At 38.2% G+C, this 20,239-nt stretch overlaps 1 protein-coding gene across 3 annotated transcripts in view; it reads right to left on the bottom strand.

Annotated features, from left to right (window-relative positions):
• Window positions 1-4,913: 4,913 nt before the first annotated feature.
• tfeb (transcription factor EB) overlaps window positions 4,914-20,239 on the bottom strand; it is an 81,971-nt gene continuing 66,645 nt past the window's right edge. For 2 of the 3 annotated variants that reach the window (XM_057845558.1, XM_057845559.1), the window contains exons 7-11: window positions 15,379-15,496; window positions 11,665-11,721; window positions 11,332-11,407; window positions 9,160-9,307; window positions 4,914-6,465 (exon numbers count right to left, since the gene is read on the bottom strand). In XM_057845558.1, the coding sequence (XP_057701541.1) occupies window positions 5,911-6,465; window positions 9,160-9,307; window positions 11,332-11,407; window positions 11,665-11,721; window positions 15,379-15,496 (954 nt within the window). In that variant the 3' untranslated portion in view covers window positions 4,914-5,910. The remainder of the gene's footprint in view (window positions 6,466-9,159; window positions 9,308-11,331; window positions 11,408-11,664; window positions 11,722-15,378; window positions 15,497-20,239) is intronic. The other variant, XM_057845560.1, reaches the window with a different exon arrangement.

The raw sequence follows: 20,239 nt of genomic DNA, 5'->3' as shown, positions 1-20,239 counted from the left end.
AAAAAAAAAAAATATGTAAAATATAGAGGTCAAATGTAACGACTCTTGTGTAGCCCAAAGTAGTGGAGTATCGCTTTAACAGTTAATAATGTTAATGCCATCTTGTTGATTTATTGTTATAATAAACAAGTACAGTACTTATGTTCCGTATGTTGACTGTATATATCAGTCTTGTGTCTTATCTTTCCATTCCAACAATAATTTACAGAAAAATATGGCATATTTTATAGATGGTTTGAATTGCGATTAATTACGATTTATTAATTTTTAAGCTGTAATTAACTCGATTAAAAATTTTAATCGTTTGACAGCCCTAGCAATATTTCAATGCAGTTGTGTTCAGGCTGGGATACCGCTCAACAAAACAAAATCAACAGCAGGTTACACGTCAATGCCCAAATATAAAAATGAAGTGACCGAAAATCAACAGAGACATTGATTTTGAATCACTTCTTCTTGATTTATGGTCACTTCCTGTTAAGTGACCCAAAATCAACAGGAATTGTGACCTGTCAATGCCCCAAAATCAAAATGATGTGGCTCATCAATGCCCAAATAGAAAATGGAAGTGACCGAATATCAGCAGGAAATGTTGATTTGGAGTCACTTCCTATTCATTTGAGGCCATTCTTAAGTCACTTCCTGTTCTGTCAACCCAAAATCAACAGGAAGTGACCTCTAAATGCCCCAAATTCAACAGGAAGTGAACAAAAATCAAGAGGAATGATGTGGAAATGCCCCCCTAAATCAACTCATTGCCTGGCATTGGCTGGCACGGATGGCCATAGACGTCAGATGGCAGCAAATGAACAAACGCTCATTCGCTGCCATCCCTCCCACTTCAAACAGATTGGACGTCTACTTGTGATAAACTCACAGCAGAAGGATGAAAATAGCTTGTTACACTTGAACGCGCATGCAGTGTTGCTGACAGTTGGCATCCCATGAGACAGAAGGTGTCAGAAAGTCAACATTCATTCATTCAATATTTAGGGCTGTCAATATTATCGCATTAACGGGCGGTAATTCATTTTTTTAATTAATCGCGTTAAAATATTTGACGCACATAACGCACATGCCCCGCTCAAACAGATTAAAATGACAGCACAGTGTCATGTCCACTTGTTACTAGTGTTTTTTGGTGTTTTGTCAGCCTCTGCTGGCGCTTGGGTGCGACTGATTTTACGGGTTTCAGCATTGTGTAATTACTGTCATCAACAATGGCGAGCTACTAGTTTATTTTTTGATTGAAAATGTTACAAATTTTAATAAAACGAAAACATTGAGAGGGGTTTTAATATAAAATTTCTATAACTTGTACTAGCATTTATCTTTTAAGAACCACAAGTCTTTCTATCCATGGATCGCTTTAACAGAATGTTAATAATGTTAATGCCATCTTGTTGATTTATTATTATAATAAATACAGTACTTATGTATCGTATGTTGAATGTATATACATCCGTCTTGTGTCTTATCTTTCCATTCCAACAATAATTTACAGAAAAATATGGCATATTTTATAGATGGTTTGAATTGCGATTAATTAGGATTAATTAATTTTTAAGCTGTGATTAACTCAATTAAAAATTTTAATCGTTTGACAGCCCTAATAAATACTGCTGTTACTATTGCAAAAACCAATTACCGTAATATTCACACTATAAGACGCACCTGACTATAAGCCGCTACCCACCAAATTTGACACCAAAACTACATTTGTTCATAGATAAGCCGCACTGAACTCTAAGCCGCGGCTATCCTCACTGTATTATGGGATATTTACACCAAAAGATATTAACCGGTAACATTTTATTTGACAGCGGCATCATACGACTGTCATAAGACCAAAACCACCATGAAGCTTTGAACCAATTGGCTACAAAGCTTCATTGCTTCAAGAAGCTTCATTTGGCCATCACTGCTCCCTTTGGGGAGACAGTCAACCTCTGCTGCCACCTGCTGTCAACACTGTTGTTGTCCAACATGCCTCCTAGCATGAATTACAGCACTACAGATGTAAATAACAATCATAGATCATGTTGTGTGCTAATTATTTCTTCAGTTACGGTTCCAGTTGTTTCAATAATTGGTAGTTATGGTATTTGGTAACACCTTATTTGACAGTGGCGCAATAGGACCATTTAGACAATTATAATTATGACACAACACTGTCATGAGTATCAATGAATGTTTATAACAGATGTCTTTTAGTGTCATGCGGCAAATTATCTCACTTTTGAATGGATTTAAAAGATCCGAGCTGGACATAAAAGGAGTTAGTAATATAATTTGCCCGATGACACTTAAAGACATCTGTCATAAGCATTTAGTAATGCCCATGATAGTGTCATGTCATAATTTTGATGGTTTTATGACAATCTTATGACACGACTATATAATAAAGCGTTACCTATTAACGCAAATAAATCAACAAAAAGCCACACGGGACTGTAAGCCACAGGATTCAAAATGAGGGAAAAAAGTAGCGGCTTATAATGCGAAAATTACGGTAATTATTTCTTCAGTTACTGTTCTAGTTGTTTCATTAATTGATAGTTATGGTATTTGGTAACACTTTATTTGACAGTGGAGCAATAAGACTGTTATTAGACAATTATAATTATGACATGACACTGTCATGAGCATTAATTTCATTTAGTGTCATCCGGCAAATGATCTCATTTTTGAATGGATGTAAAAGATCCGAGCTGGACGTAAATGGAATTAGTGACATAATTTGCCAGATGACACTTAATGACATCTCTCACAAGCATTCAGTAATGCCCATGATAGTGTCATGTCATAATTATGACGATTTTATGACGCCGCTGTCAAATAAAGTATTACCTGTTCATTTCAACTCAATTAAATCAATAAATAAGCTGCACTGGACGATAAGCCGCAGGATTAAAAATGAAGGAAAAAAGTAGCGGTTTATAGTCCGACAATTACTGTACAAAGAGCAAAACAAATACATTATGAGTAAAAATCGGAATAATAATACGCAATACGTAATGCTAATAATAATTCCTGTTATAATGTAACAAATCAGGTTCTAATGTGGAGGGTTTATTTTGCGTGGTGTACCTCAACGCACCGCGGTGCTGACGGCAGAGTGAGAGAGTGCAGTTGACTTTCTCTTTTCACGTCCTGTTGTTAACTTGCTATCAGTTGCAGTGTTGTGTTGCTCAAGTTCAGAAAAAAATGATTAAAAACCATTAGAAGCTGGCGATCTCTTTGGCGATGGTACCATAATAATAATTGTCACCTTAACTTATAAAGACTGGCGAACGGAGGTTGGACAAGTATTGTCAAGCAGTTCACAGACGTGCACCCCACGCTCATATTTTTCTATCATTTCATCTTCATTTCAATGGTAAGCCTCACCTTTTTTTCTTTTTTACCACCTGCTTTAACATTCTTGGAACCCATGTTGATTTCTCTCACATAAAATCCGCCGTACGTCAGTCTTGCGGGACAACAATGAAACTGCGACGTTGTCATGAATCGTGGTATTTCGAGCATTTCGGCGGATGTAGAAACAGATGGCGTGTCAAATTTTACGTCGGATGTCGAAAAGTTTGCGTGTCGAAGCCATCGTATGTCGAGGTACCACTGTATCTTAAAATTACAAGGAAGAGACACAAAATGAACTCTTAGCCTGACATTGACAACGATAAACGACCAATTGGCTTGAACTGTAAGGACTAGCTGCGAATGCTCATCTTTCACTGTCTTTGACGCCGTTTGCAAGGAGGGCCCCTTCCTTGTCAGATGGATTAGTCCGTGAGTTAACTTAGTTGGCCAAAAATAGACAAGTGTGTGGCCTGCCAACTAAAATTACTTCGACACTCCTGAGCTACAGCGTGCGACCCTGTGGGCTGGTCGTACATTTGACACCCTTGCTGGAGTATATACAGTGCCCTCCATAATTATTGGCACCCCTGGTTAAAATGTGTTTTTTAGTTTCTAATAATATTTTTTTTTTAATTCCACTAATATGGGACCTTAATGGAAAAAAAGAGAAAAATCCAAACTTCAATACAAGTGCATTCATTCAGTGGGGAAAAATCCCACATAAAGAAGAGAATTATTTGACATCAAATAATGTGTGTCAAAATTATTAGCACCCCTAGTGATAATACTTTGTACAACCCCCTTTTGCCAACAAAACAAGGTCTGGGGACTGAGATGGCCATGGGAGGAGCTTGATTTTGTGTCTGGTGAACCATTTCTGTGTATATTTGGCCATATGTTTAGGGTCATTGTCTTGCTGAAAAACACAGTGACGACCCATCTTCAGCTTTCGGGCAACAGATTTTGATTTAAAATGTCCTGCTATTTCAAAGCATTCATGATGCCATGCACCCTAACAAGGTTCCCAGGGCCTTTGGAAGCCCAGTTGAAGCCTGGGACCGTGTGCTTTGGTCAGATGAGACCAAGATGGAGCCTTTTGGAACCAAACACTCTGAGTGGGTCTGGCGCGCCACGAAAGACGCGCATGCTGAAAAGCACCTCATACCCACTGTGAAGTATGGGGGTGGGTCACTGATGTTGCGGGGCTGTTTTGCTTCCAAAGGCCCTGGGAACCTTGTTAGGATGCATGGCATCATGAATGCTTTGAAATAGCAGGACATTTTAAATCAAAATCTGTTGCCCTCTGCCCGAAAGCTGAAGATGGGTCGTCACTGGGTCTTTCAGCAGGACAATGACCCTAAACATATGGCCAAATCTACACAGAAATGGTTCACCAGACACAAAATCACGCTCCTCCCATGGCCATCTCAGTCCCCAGACCTTGTTTTTTTTTTGACAAAAGGGGGTTGTACAAAGTATTAACACCAGGGGTGCTAATAATTGTGACACACATTATTTGATGTCAAAAATTATTTCTTTATGTGGGATTTTTTCCCCACTAAATAAATGCACTTGTATTGAAGGTTGGATTTTTCTCTTTTAAGGTCCCATATTATTTGAATTTTTGAAAAATTATTAGAAGCTAAAAAAACACATCTTAACCAGGGGTGCCAATAATTATGGAGGGCACTGTACAGTGTGTGTGTGTGTGTGCATTTGTGTGCTGGAGATACTGCAATTGCGTGTATTTTCCACCTAGGTGTGAACTAAATGTCACCCCATACTATATTAAAAGCTGCTACCATTGAAAAGAAGCTTGCAGCCAGGAAGTCTGGCCTTAAAAGTTTCTCAAATCATGGGCGTGGTTCACATTCCCATCAGCACTGACTTCAAATGACCCTGTTTGCTTGTGAGTTCCGTGAAAGTACCTGAGTAAGATAGATATCGATGACTTGTGTCAAATCCCCTTGCGAACAGAAACAGAGTAGAAAGCATCACTCGTGGTGGGTATGTGAGGGAAAAGGACACCTAAAGTGAGGGTTAGAAAAGTCACTCCCATAAAACGTGGCCAGGTCAAGGTTTGCTACGTTTAGCATGCTAACAGTGGCCCCTGGCTGACACCAAACGCATAGTGCTCATCGTGACGATAAACTGTGCAAGACGTAGAAAACAAAAAAATGATAGATCAGCATCACCGTGGACGAAATTAAACGTGCAGAATTTTCGGTATCTTGTCATTATTGATGGGGATTTGGCAAACGGGACAATCTACAAGGTTGTCATTCTATTACATCTACTTACAAAAAGGAAAAATCACCACCACCGTCATGAACTCTCTGGCCTCAGCCAATTGAAAAAAAAAGTATTCTTTTAAAGTTTCCAGATCCTCAGTTCATGTTTTATCCAGTTTTGCGTGTGTACGAGCAGGGTTGACATGAACTGGATGCATCGTGGGACGAACGCGTTCCAGTCATTGCAGTGATGCTGTTCATACTGGTACTAAACTTTGAAAAAAATCTGTGGAGGAGTGTGCGGAGGTCGTACATGTGTCTAGAGGATGTCACCGTCCTCTATGCTGAAGCTGGATCTGCGGCTGGAGTCGACGGAGGCCTCAGGGGACATGGTGGAGAGCAGTGGGTCCCCGCCCATGGGGGACAAAGGCTCCTCCATCATGAGGAAACTCATATCGCTTCTCCGGCCCTGCAAATCCAGTCCTCCTAGATCGCCCAAGCCCGACATGCCGTCGGAGAACGCCTGCATCCCGTCGCACAAGTCTAGCGACTGGGCAAAGTCAAAGGGCTGGGAGCTGCCCACGGCCGGGTACTGGATGGGCGGCTGGGTCTGCAGGTGCTGAGGAAGCACGGTCAGCTGCCGAGGATGTGGAGGCGGAGCCTGGCTCGGAGGGTGCAGGTGGGTCTGCGGGAGGAATTGGTGCTGCTGAGGTGGAGCATGATTCTGGTTTAGGTGGTGGTGTGCCTGAGTGTGGGAAAGGTTCTCCTCGGGGCTGGTTTCTTGTTTTATATACGAGGACAACACGTCTACTGGGTTCAGGCCAGATGGTGAGTTGCTGGGTAGGCCGTGCAGATGAGCTTGCATCTCCAACTCCTGTTAACATAATAGTTTTTAAGGAAAGAGTTCTGAAAAGTCTAAACAAACATCACCCGAAATTAATATCTCAAGCCCACCATTTACTGCAAAAATGGAACCGAAGGGTTGGCATTTATTTGTCCTACAGTGGTATGAAAAAGTATCTGAACCTTTTGGAATTTCTCACATTTCTGCATAAAATCTCCATCAAATGTGATATGATCTTTGTCAAAATCACACAGATGAAAAAACAGTGTCTGCTTTAACTAAAACCACCCAAACAATTATAGGTTTTCATATTTTAATGAGGATAGTATGCAAACAATGACAGAAGGGGAAAAATAAGTAAGTGAACCATCATATTTAATATTTTGTGGCCCGCCCTTTGGCAGCAATAACTTCAACCAGACGCTTCCTGTAACTGCAGATCAGTCTGGCACATCGATCAGGACTAATCTTGGTCCATTCTTCTATACAAAACTGCTGTAGTTCAGTCAGATTCCTGGGATGTCTGCCATGAATCGCTTCTTTAGGTCATGTCACAGCATCTCAATAGGGTTCAAGTCTGGACTTTGACTTGGCCGCTCCACAACGTGTATTTTGTTCTTCTGAAACCATTTTGAAGTTGATTTACTTCTGTATCTTGTTGCAGCATCTATCCTTGTTTTAGCTTCAACTGTCTGACAGACTGCCTCAGGTTTTTTCTGCAAAACTTTTGAAATCATTCTTTCATTAATGATTGCAAGTTGTCCAGGCCCTGAGGCAGCAAAACAGCCCTAAATCATGATGCTCCCTCCACCATGCTTCACGATGGGGATGTGCTGTTGGTGAGCTGTTCCGTTTTTCCTCCACACATGACGTTGTGTTTTACTCCCAAACAATTCAACTTTGGTTTCGTCAGTCCAAAAAAGTACTTTGCCAAAACTTGTGTGGAGTGTCCAAGTGCCTTTTTGCAAACATTACACGAGCAACAATGTTTTTTTAGACAGCTTCCTCTGTGGAGTCCTCCCATGAAAACCATTCTTGGCCATACGTTTTACATATAGTGATGTGTGCACAGAGATTTTGGACTGTGCCAGTGATTTCCGAAAGTCTTTAGCAGACAATCTAGGGTTCTTTTTTACCTCTTTGAGTATTCTGCGCTGAACTCTTGACGTCATCTTTGGTGGACGGCCACTCATTGGGAAAGAGGCGACAGTGCCAAACTCTCTCCATTTATACAACTTCTCTGACTGTCGATTGATGAACATCCAGACTTTTAGAGATTGTTTGATATCCTTTCCCAGCTTTATAAAAATCAACAATAGATGATTGCAGGTCTTCAGACAGCTCGTTTGACCGAGCCATGATGCACATCAGAGAATGCTTCTCATCAAGACAATTCTTACCAGGTGTGTGTTTTATAGTGGGCAGGGCAGCTTTAAACCACTCATCAGCGATTGGGCACACATCTGACTTAATTTGTTTGGTAAAAATTGGTTTCAATTGCTCTTTAAGTCTCCTTAGGCAGAGGGTTCACTTACCTATTTTTCCCCCTTCTGCCATTGTTTGCATGCTATCCTCATTAAAATATGAAAACCTATAAATGTTTAGGTGGTTTTAGTTAAAGCAGACACTGTTTTTACATCTGTGTGATTTTGACAAAGATCACATTTGATGGTGATTTTATGGCCTGGCACAGCCAGACTATTCTCCCTGTATTTTTCAAACACTGTGAGAAATAGTCTGGGACCCAGCCCATTAACGGCCTCTCGAGCAAGGTACAAAATCAATCGTCCAATCAGATTCGTTTATTTGCGTGACGTCTTCTTAACGAGTAATGTCATTCTAGCACGCCGAAAGTCGTGTCTATAACAACACAGATGGCGAACGGGAGAGCCGAGAATATGTTCCAATCTGCGGTAAAACCAGTTTTAAATGACCAAAAACACATCGAAACAAGTCATTGACAACAGTCAACACGGCTCACGCTAGCCATGTTGAATAAACTTCTCCATTCTCCCCTCACGCTAATTACTTGTCGCTTTAACAACGTCACGTCTGCCCGTCGCTGATTGGTCCACTCCGCTGTCTGTTTGCTGTGGCTTGCTCCGCCCTCGGAATTTGATCCGCCGGACGGTCGCCAGACTCAATTGCTGGAATAGCGCCGAGTCTGGTATACCAGGCAAGTGATTTTATGCAGAAAAGTGAGAAATTCCAAAAGCTTCAGATACTTTTTCATACCACTGTAAGTTTGCGCTAGTTGTTGGGACACCCCTCTGTTATGGAGAGAGAAACTCTAACCCTATGGCACCATTTCAGGTCGATTTTACAATAAATGGGGGGCTCGTGACGTCATCACTCGAAATGAAAATTTCAAAATCTCAAAAATGATAGAAGCACAAACCAGCACAAACATAGCACAAATGATTGACACCATTTTTAGCCATTTTGAATCAAAATAGGGGCTGATTGACCTCTAAAAGAATTGTTAATATTTCAAAAAAGATAGCAGCACATACAAAAAACAAATTCTGGTTTTTCAGGTTTCTGATTCGTCTATTGAACAAACCTTGGCTCCAAAGACCCAGCCATACTGCTAGTCCGTATATACAGTACGTATACATGTGTGTGTGTTTTAGCCATTGGAAAAATTCCCAACTAATACCATTTCGAATCATATTAAATAGAATCAGAGTAACTAGAGTATGTTAAGCAAATTTGGAAAATGACCTGAATCCGAAGCATCAACTGTTTGTTGGCCATTTCCATCCTTTTGAAGTTAGTCTCCACCTCTCTGGTCCTCTGTACGTCCTTCTGCATCCGTTTGATGTAGTCCACAGACGCTCTAAGGATGGTGCCCTTATTCCAACGAACATCACTATGCAAGCCATAAAAATACCAGTGAAACATTGTAGCAGCTACTAGTGATACTACAAAGTACAGTATATTGCATAAAACTGTTATCTGGTCACATAACCAGGACTGTCAAATTATAATAAACTTTAATTGAGACTGATAGCAAACATTGCCAACATCCAATTGCCCGTAAGAGAACTATTAACCTTTGATTGCATTTATAAAGAGATTTTTCAAAATGGTGAAAGTGTATTCACCCAAAGCGAAAAACGGAAGTTTGTGTGTGTGTTTATTTTTATATGCGGTTTTGCCAATTTTGCCTTTTTTTTTTTTTTTTTTTTTTTTTGGTTTTCGTTTTTGTTTGCAGTTTTGTGTGTGGGGGGTGGTTTGCATTTTTTTGCAGTTTTGTCAGTTCTTCTGCAGTTTGGCATTTTTGTTGTTCATTCACCCCTCTCCCAGTCAAAAGGAACTGAACGTCTGGCATCGTCTATGACATCAATTGAGTGCCCTATAATGATTGAGGGGGTAGGGTGTAAGTCAGTTTTGTGTGTGTGTGTGGGGGGGGTTGTGTAGTTTTATGCGGTTTTTCCAATTTTTCAATTTTTGTTGTTTTTTTGTTGTTGTTGTTTTTTGTGGCGGGGGTTTGCATTTTTTTTTTTTGGGGGGGGGCGATTTGCCTTTTTTTTTTTATGCAGTGTTTTTTTGTTGTTGTTGTTTGTTTTGTTAAATTTTTGCAATTTTGTCAATTTTTCAGCAGTTTGGCGGTTTTTGTTGTGTATTCAAAGTCAGAAGAAATTGGAGGTCTTGTTTTGTCGATAGCATCCAATGAGTGACCATTAATGACTAAAACTAAAATATCAAATAAATCAACATTTTTTTGGGGGGGGGGGTGATTTTTTTTTTTCTTTTTTTTGCCCTGATTTCAGTGGAGGAAGTGGTCTTGTTTCGTGTGTGTTTTTTTTTTTTTTTTTTTTTTTTATGTTGTTGCTGTTTTTCACTCATCCCCACCCCCTACCAGTCAATAGGAATTGGACGTCTTGCATCGTCCATGGCATCTAATGGAGTGCCCTATAAAGATTAAAAATAAAATATCAAACAAATCACCATTTTTTAGGGGGTGGGATTTTTTTTTTTTTTTTTTTGCCCTGATTTCAGTGGAGGAAGTGGTCTTGTTTCGTTTGTGTGTGTGTGTGTGTGTTTTTTTGTTGTTGTTGTTTTTCACTCATCCCCACCCCCCACCAGTCAATGGGAATTGGACGTCTGGCATCGTCCATGCATTTAATGGAGTGCCCTATAAAGATTAAAAATAAAATATCAAATAAATCACCATTTTTGGGGGCGATTTTTGTGGGGGGTTTTCCCCTGATTTCGGTGGGTCTGTCATTTTTTGTGTGTTTCGTTTTTTTTTGTTTTTTTTTAATTTTGCAAAATGTTCCGCAGTTTTCAGTTTTGCTTTTTTTTTCTTTGCAGTTTTTTTGCCCTGTTGAGTGCAATTTTTCACGTTTTCCATGTGTTTTTTTTTTCAAGATTTTGCGTGGTTCCCACCCCACCCCCACACCAGCCGAAATGAATTGGATGTCTACCATCGTTCATGGCATCCAATGAGTGCCCTTTAGAGATAAAAACTAAAATATCAAATAAATCACCATTTTTTGGGGGGCGATTTTTGTGTATTTTTTTTCGTGACTTTTCGTGACTTCGGTGGGGAGGGTGTCTTTTTTGTGTGCGTTTTTTTAGTTTTACAAAATTTTCTGCAATTTTCAGTTTTTTTCCCAAGATTTTGCATGGTTCTCCAATTTTTAGCGTGTGTTTTTTGCGATTTTTTTTATCTTCTGATTTTGGTGAGGGGTTTGAGCGGATTTTGGTATGCATTTGTTTTGAGCACAGCACACCTAACAAAGAGTACAAAGAATATGACAAGCCAGGATTCAACAACTTTAACGATCACTAATGCTTATGAAATGAATCATGACCCCCCCCCCCCCCCCATCAGCGCCCGCACATTACTTTTGCAAACCACCCACTAAAACAGCACTAAATACTCACAGATCATTGGTTTTGGGAATCATCGCGCCAAGCTCTTTAATACGATCATTGATGTTGAACCTCCGTCTTCTTTCGACTGAAAATTAACCAGAGGTTTAAAGACAAATGAGGATGAGTCAAACTTGTATACAGGCACATGTACGCCTACAATTGCAGGCTTGACACCGTCACGGACAATGAAGTCCAAAGCAGAAATTACTTTACAGGTTAGCCATCCACCCACTCACTGCACTATGTCCGCTTGATCAGCAAAATAAGGTATACAACATTAAGATTAAGGCATCGTTTGTTGCCCCTGTATAACAGCAAAAGGAAATTGGCAGAATTACTTACTGAGATTGTGGTTATCTTTCTTCTGCCTCTCTTTGGCCAGGGCACGGGCTTCTGCGTCTTTCCAAAAACAACAAGTCATTAACTGATGGCTGACACAAATGCTGAATGAGACAAGTCAAACTTTTTTTTTGTCAACGATGATGAAAATATTTTGTCGACAAGCAATTTTTTTCATGATGATATAATATCGAGACGATAACGAGCTAAAAACGTGTCTCGGAAACGAAAACATAACGAGACAAATGCCAGTTTTCGTCTGACGAGACAACAACGTGACGAAAAGGTGCCACCAAAGTTTCTGTCACATGTTCACAATGCATTACATTTTTATATGTAGTTAGCGTGCTCACCCACACACACACACTCACTGGTGTCCTCTCCAGACTTGAGGCTTGCATGTTTTGAAACTTATGGTAAGATTTGTTTCCTTACCTTGGCAAGAGAGAATATGCAATGTTGCTTTAGTCTTTAAAGGTCAGCAAAGAGTTTCATCACACAGTAAATGAAGCTGTTAGGATAGCATTCACATTAGCATTAGGCTAGTGCTATAAGTGAGCATCCTCTTAAACTCTCTTAAACTTGAAACATACAGTTTTTAAAAAATGTGCTGCTTTGTTCTTGTAGACGCCACAATATGCACCCATCCGTCAATATTCATTTAAAACAGTTGGAAACAACAGTTGGAAATTTTTTGTCTTTGACAGCCTTTTTAATTTTTGTCTTAGTCTTAGTCTTTTGGACAATAACACTTATTAGTCTCAAAATGTGTTTGTCTTTGACTAGTTTAAGTCGATGGTGACTAAAAATGTTTTAGTCTTCAATTTTTTTTTTTTTAAATGACTCCAAAAATAACGGTTTCCAACTATTTTGAATGAGCATTTACAGACGAGCGCATATTGTAGCGTCTATCTCTTGGTGATCATACACACTCAGCAGTAAAACAGTACATATTTTCATTTAATTATACCTACCTGGACGCCACGAACTGTATGTAAAAAGGAAAAAACATTCAAAAAAAACAGACTTTTCAGAAGACACTTGCCGTTACCATTAGCCTAATGCTAATGCTACGAGTTACTTTAGTGTGTGATGATCACAGAGCTTTAAAGGCTAAAGCAACATTGCATATTCTCTCTGGCCAAGATAAGAAAATGAATCTCACCATGTATGTGTGTGTGTGTGTGCATGCCTGAAGACTGGAGAGCAGCAGCACGTCACATGAGTGACACAAACAGACACTGTTACGATGCAAGCTAACTACACATTAAATGTCACATATTGTGAACGTGACAGAAACTATTGCGCATTTTCGTCTCGTTCTCGTCTTGTCAGACGAATACTGGCATTCGTCTCTTTAGGTTTTTATCTCCCAAAACAGCTCGTTATTGTCTCGTTTTCATTATGAAAAAAATTGTTCGTCGATGAAATATTTTTGTCACAGTCGTCGTTGACGAAAACTCCAACCTTTATTTTTGGAGTAAAATTTTTGAAATTTACAGACGAAAACACTTAGTAAACGTTGACTATAACTAGAATTTTAAATGGAGTTTTTGTCAACGAAACGACACATTTTGAAATGACTTAAAAGTGACTAAGACTAGTATGTATTTTTGTTCAAAAGACAAAGACAACAATAAAAAGGGCTGCAAAAATAACACTGTTCAACTAAAACTACATGAATACTAACCCATTTTGAAATGACTGTAGTGATACTTATTCGTCTCAGTCATATTTTATAAATTTAAAAAAAAGTAGAAACTGGAATTTCTGAAGGAATTACGATGGGGCTTTGCTGTGGTAGATAAGTCACTTCCTGTTGATCTGGGGACATTTCGGGGACACGTCCTGTTGATATCAGGTCACTTCCTGGTGATCAACTTACTTGGACTCCGGTTGAATGTCAATGGGCTGTAAGTGGTCAAAAATCACAAGGACCTGTTTTCTGTCATTGAAAATGAATGGGAAATTATGACATACAGTACATGGTTGTCAATGGTGTCCCATTAGAAATGGATGGTCAAGTTTTGGCGAATTTGGGGGGAACCGTAGGTTTTTGGCAAAATTCTGTATAAGACTTTCATGCCCCTTACCATCCGGGAATTTTATGTGAAAATTATGTGATTTGGTCTGAAATTGTAGGAAGAGATACATTTTGGGGGGTAAAAAAAAAAACGTTTACGGGTGAACGGACAATGTTGGGGGTGTCATTCGAAAAATTCCGTTTGTCGCACAAAAAAAATTCCGGTCATTTTTTGTATTCGAACAGTGACGGTCGGTTGAACGGTTTGGGCTATCCAGTGCGCTGAGAAAACGCCATTCAAAAACTTAAAAAGGAATTTTTCGATCTGGGCCTTTGCCTTTTTTGTGAAAGTTCCATTAATCATTCAGCACATGAGTAGGTATGTGCCGGCATGAGATTTTGACGGTACAATAACCGTGAGCAAAAATACAGCGGTTTCACAGTATCACGGTATTGCAATTATAGCTACAAAATGTGTTATTTTGAGATGTATGCGTTAAAAAAAAAAAACTTTTTTCCATTGAACAGGATTTTTTTTTTTTTTCAGAACATAGTTGAAAATTGGAATATATTGTTAAAATAAATAATCAACAAAAAAACAAATATTTTAACTAAAATTAAAATATAACTTATAGACTATACCCACAGCCACACCTCAAGTTGCTCAAGACTAGAGTAAGAACAAAATAATTTCTATAAAAAAGTAAAAACACTTCTGAATAAAATTTTTTAAAATTTATACTGCATCACTTTTTTTTTTTGAGGGTGGAAAAGCTCAAGTGAAGTTTTGCCAATTTCAGCCACTGTGTCAAGTCTAGTCTACATGATGTCATGCCTTTGTGTTAAAAAGAACAAAGAGTTCATAAGTTAATAAGTTAGTTAAAAATGTACAAGTTAGTTGAAAATGTAAAAGTTAGTTGAAAATGTAAAAGTTGGGTAAAATGTAAATATTGCTGTGGAAAGGTTTCATCTTAAAAAAAAAAACAAAAAAAACATTTGGAGTGAGACCTCTCCTTGAGCTAACGAACGTGGATTTGTGCTTAGGGCAAGATCATCTTTCGCAATTACCGATCTTTGATGCTATCCTTTTTTTCCCCCCTTCATTCAAGCGAATCAAGCTTGTTTTCTCACTCTGCGGCTGTAACACTCGATGAAGTTGCTCTCCCAGCTAAGTCTAGGCTAACATTCATCTTTGTAAGCTTTTAGTTAGTGTGTATATCGAATTTGAAAGGAAAATGTGTGTTTTGTTTTTGGCGAACTTTTCCATGATGCTAATCTGTTGAAGGTACTCACACATGAAAAAATACAATTGTACAACGTTTTAAATGTTTTCATTTTGTATATTACACTTACCACGATTTGAAAGCTCAATACATTGAAGAAAAGAACGCCTTATGTTTGGAGGATTTGTTTTTGGGTTCACTGGCTGTCTAGCTGATAGCGTCACTTTCACACACAGCAACAAACGGGAGGGGATGAGCGCTGCCGCGCCATGCCACTTCTGGCTACATTTTTGACACATGAAAAATAGCGAATATCGTACTACGGTCTGACGGAAAATTTTAGTCGTTTTGAAACCGCGACGTTTTCACACCTCGGTAAACCGTGAAACCGGTAACCGGCACATGCCTATACACGAGTAGTGACTTCAATGACATTAATCGTTGGTTAAAAAGTATGCAGAATAGTCGCACCTGAAATTTCTCGTTTGATGGTCAAATTGGCAGGACAGGAGTTGCTGGTCATTGCAATGGCTGGGCCCTTCATTCCTGGACCTGTGTATACATCCAAGTGGCTGCTGGACAGAGGGAGCTGGGGAGGAGGCACATACAAAACCAATCAGAAGACCAGCAATCAAAAGTGCTATTAAACCAAACTAGGATCATGTTTGATAGTTACATGACAAATGAATGAAATAAATGCCTCTACAAAATAAAAAAATAAAATAAAAAACTGCGTTTTCGTCCCGGGCGTGGAACAGTGGACAAGCTACACCTCGGGTCCTCGAGGGTGCATGGAGTCCGCCCAATCGTTCTACACGAGTTTTATGGATTCGGAGAAGGCGTTCGACCGTGTCCCTCGGGGAGTCCTGACAGTGGTGCTTCGGGCGTACGGGGTACCGAGCCCGCTGGTAAAGGCTGTTTGGTTCCTGTACAACTGTTGCCAGAGTAAATTGGATTCGTTCTCCGTGAGAGTTGGACTCTGCCAAGTTGCCCTTTGTCACCAATTCTGTTCATAGTTCTTAGGGACAAAATTTCTAGGCGCAGCCGAAGTGTTGGCGAGACAGCGGGAACGGAAAGTGGTATTTGATATATGGCAAAACGGCTTTTGGCATATGGCAATTTTTTGGGCATATGGCAGCTTTTTTGACCTAAAGCAAAATGGCTTTTGGCATGGCAGTTTTTTTTTTGTTTTGTTTTTTAAACATATGGTAGTTGTTTTGACATAGTAAAATGGCTTTTGGCATATGGCAGTTTTTAAACATATGGTAGTTGTTTTGACATATAACAAAATGGCTTTGGCATATAGCAATTTTTTTTAACATATGGGAGTTTTTACATATGGTAAAATGTTTTTTGGCATATGACAGTTTTTCCACAAGGCAAAATTGCTTTGGCATATGGCAGTTTTTCGGGCATATGGCAGGTTTTTATTTTGTACATATGGCAGTTTTTCCCATAAGGCAAAATGGCTTTGGCAAATGGCAATTTTTTTGGGCACATGGCAGCTTTTTTTTTTTTTTTTTTTTTTTTTTTTTACATATGGCAAAATGGCTTTTGGCATATGGCAGGTTTTTTTTTTATTTTTTTTTTACATATGGCAGTTTTTTCCATATGGCAAAATGGCTTTTGGCATAAGGCAATTTTTTGGTCATATGGCAGCTTTTTTGACATATGTCAAAATGGTTTTTGGCATATGGCATTTTTTTTATTTATTTATTTTTTTTACGTATGGCAGCTTTTTTGACATGTGGCAAAACTGCTTTAGGCATATGGCAGCTTTTTTTTTTTTTTTTTTTTTTTTTTTTTTTTACATAGGACAAAATGGCTTTTGGCATACGATAGTTTTTGGCATATCACCCCAAAATCAACAGGAAAAGACCCATAAATGGCCCACAATGAACAGGGAGTGACCCATAAATGCTCCAAAATCAACAAAAAGTGACCTGTCATAATAAAATGGTATTTTGAATGATCACAATGGGAGTATGTCAGACTCTCAATGTGAAACATTAAAACTGTTCAGAATCTGGGCACTTAGACTTCCATTCTCTGTGTCAAACAGCTGAACAGGACAGGTTTAAAAAAAAAAAAAAAAAAAAAAAAAAAAAAAAAAAAAAAAAAGTGACCTGTAAATGTTCCAAATCAATGGTAGCGACCAGATAGCAATGGGAAGTGACCCGGAAATGCCCTAAAATCAACAGGAAGTGACCGCTGAACTGAAACTGACCTTTCAGAATTTTCAGTAATCCAAAATCAACAGGAAGTGACCTGTAAATACCCCAAAATCAACAGGTAGTGACCCGACATCAGTTACCTGAAAATCTGAAAAGAAATTGACCAATGGAAAAACCGAAACCAACAGGAACATTTGTTCATTCTCCGTCATCCCTCCCACTTCAAATGGATTGGACATCTACTATTGATAAACTCATTCCAATTCACAGCAGAAGGAAGGAAGGAGCTTGTTTTCCTGTTTACTGTTTTGTAGAATGATTTCCTGACTCATGTATCGATAATTATTGTATCGCAAATCGTATCCTATGTTTTCTTTCATGAACTATTTAAAATGAGTGTGTTCACAAACAGATAAGACAGAAATACATCACAGTACGTTCAGTTCAAGCTGGTCCAAAATAGGAGCGAGTTCATGAACTTTTGTCCGTTGAACCGTTTCAGGTAAAACACTGACTACATCCCACGTAATAGCATAACTCCTTCCTCAACGTAATGTCGCGTTTATTCAATTGTAAAAATCTTAGATGTCAAACACAGGTCAAAATGGCGAAACTCCACAACAATTTTTCAACAGGTCAGAGAAAACTCATTAACAGAATCATGTCCTAACTTAAGTACTTTATGAAGTCATGTTTAGTGTGCTGTAAAATGAAAAGTTAACTGAGAATCATGCAATAACATCACACCTAAGGACTCCCTGACAAGTATCCTGCAATGATTAACGGTCATTCTTGTGTCACTATCTTATCTCTTTCTATGGTTTTATTCTCTAAGTTCATTCTAAACCTGCTTATAAAATTTGCACTTTAAGACTAACACTGAAAGATATGTCTTTGCTTCTGGCAAACTACTAAACATGGTTGTTTTCGTTAACGATAATGAGTGCTGCATCGATTAACTCGAGTAATTCGATCAGGAAAAAAACACTTCGAGCTGCATCAGGCATTCCTTGAATTAGAATGGCGTTGTAATGGTTTGTTTTGAAAGTGTTTGCATTAATTTTATTGATTTGATTGGATACACTACCCTTTAGTGGCAAGAGTGAATATGACACAACTCTTTTAATCACGTTAAAATATTTGACGCAATTAACGCACATGCCCCGCTCAAACAGATTAAAATGACAGCAGTGTGACGTTCACTTGTTGTGTTTTTTGTCTCCCTCTGCTGGCGCTTTGGTGCGACTGATTTTATGGGTTTAAGCCCCATGAGAATTGCGTAATTGTTGACATCAACAAAGGCTAGCTAATAGTTTATTTTTTTATTCAAAATTTTACAAATTTTATTAAAACGAAAACATTAGGAGGGGTTTTAATATAAAATGTCTATAACTTGTACTAACATTTATCTTTTAAGAACTACATGTCTTTCTATCCATGGATCGCTTTAACAGTTAATAATGTTAATGCCATCTTGTCGATTTATTATTATAAAAAACAAATACAGTACTTATGTACCGTATGCTGAATGTATATATCCGTCTTGTGTCTTATCTTTCCATTCCAACAATAATTTACAGAAAAATATGGCATATTTTATAGATGGTTTGAATTGCGATTAATTACGATTAATTAATTTTGAAGCAGTAATTAACTCGATTAAAAATTTTAATCGTTTGAGAGCCCTAGTTAAAATATTTGACACAACGCACATGCCCCGCTCAAACAGATTAAAATGACAGCAGTGTCATGTTCACTTGTTGTGTTTTTTGTCTCCCTCTGCTGGCGCTTTGGTGTGACTGATTTTATGGGTTTAAGCCCCATGAGAATTGTGTAATTGTTGACATCAACAATGGCGAGCTAATAGTTTATTTTTTGATTCAAAATTTTGCAAATTTTATTAAAACGAAAACATTAGGAGGGGTTTTAATATAAAATTTCTATAACTTGTACTAACATTTATCTTTTAAGAACTACATGTCTTTCTATCCATGGATCGCTTTAACAGTTAATAATGTTAATGCCATCTTGTTGATTTATTATTATAAAAAACAAATACAGTACTTATGTACCGTATGCTGAATGTATATATCCGTCTTGTGTCTTATCTTTCCATTCCAACAATAATTTACAGAAAAATATGGCATATTTTATAGATGGTTTGAATTGCGATTAATTGCGATTAATTACGATTAATTAATTTTGAAGCAGTAATTAACTCGATTAAAATTTTTAATCGTTTGAGAGCCCTAGTTAAAATATTTGACGCAATTAACGCACATGCCCCGCTCAAACAGATTAAAATGACAGCAGTGTCATGTTCACTTGTTGTGTTTTTTGTCTCCCTCTGCTGGCGCTTTGGTGCGACTGATTTTATGGGTTTAAGCACCATGAGAATTGTGTAATTGTTGACATCAACAATGGCGAGCTAATAGTTTATTTTTTGATTGAAAATTTTGCAAATTTTATTAAAACGAAAACATTTGAAGGGGTTTTAATATAACATTTCTATAACTTGTACTAACATTTATCTTTTAAGGACAACAAGTCTTTCTATCCAAGGATCGCTTTAACAGTTAATAATGTTAATGCCATCTTGTTGATTTATTATTATAATAAACAAATACAGTACTTATGTACCGTATGCTGAAAGTATATATCCGTCTTGTGTCTAATCTTTCCATTCCAACAATAATTTACAGAAAAATATGGCATATTTTATAGATTGTTTGAATTGTGATTAATTAATTTTTAAGCTGTAATTAACTTGATTAAACATTTTAATCGTTTAACAGCCCTAATTATAATAGTTTGCATACATTTTTCAAAACGTGCTGTCAAATTTGTTGGTAAAGTTTGGTATATTTTTTTTTCTTACCTGTAAAGTTTTGCAGACGAAAATATCTTGAAACTAGACAAAAACTGCTCGAGTATTTGTCGACGAAAACTGGACAAAGACTAACCCATTTCGAAATGACTAAACCCTTTTTCATCCAAAGAACCACCTTCCAGCTTAGTCCTTTTAATCATATCTTTATTGATTTACTTCCGAATACCTTGCTTGTTTTACTCCCTGGCATCAGGACAAACGGGGGCAAGCGCTAATGAGGCTTGAAAGATAAAGGCGTCGAAAGGAAACGATAGCTTATCTCGCCAGC

This window comes from Corythoichthys intestinalis, chromosome 9 (genome assembly GCF_030265065.1).
Source record: "Corythoichthys intestinalis isolate RoL2023-P3 chromosome 9, ASM3026506v1, whole genome shotgun sequence".
In the NCBI taxonomy this organism is placed as follows: Eukaryota; Metazoa; Chordata; class Actinopteri; order Syngnathiformes; family Syngnathidae; genus Corythoichthys; species Corythoichthys intestinalis.
This window is presented reverse-complemented; position numbering and strand designations above follow the sequence as displayed.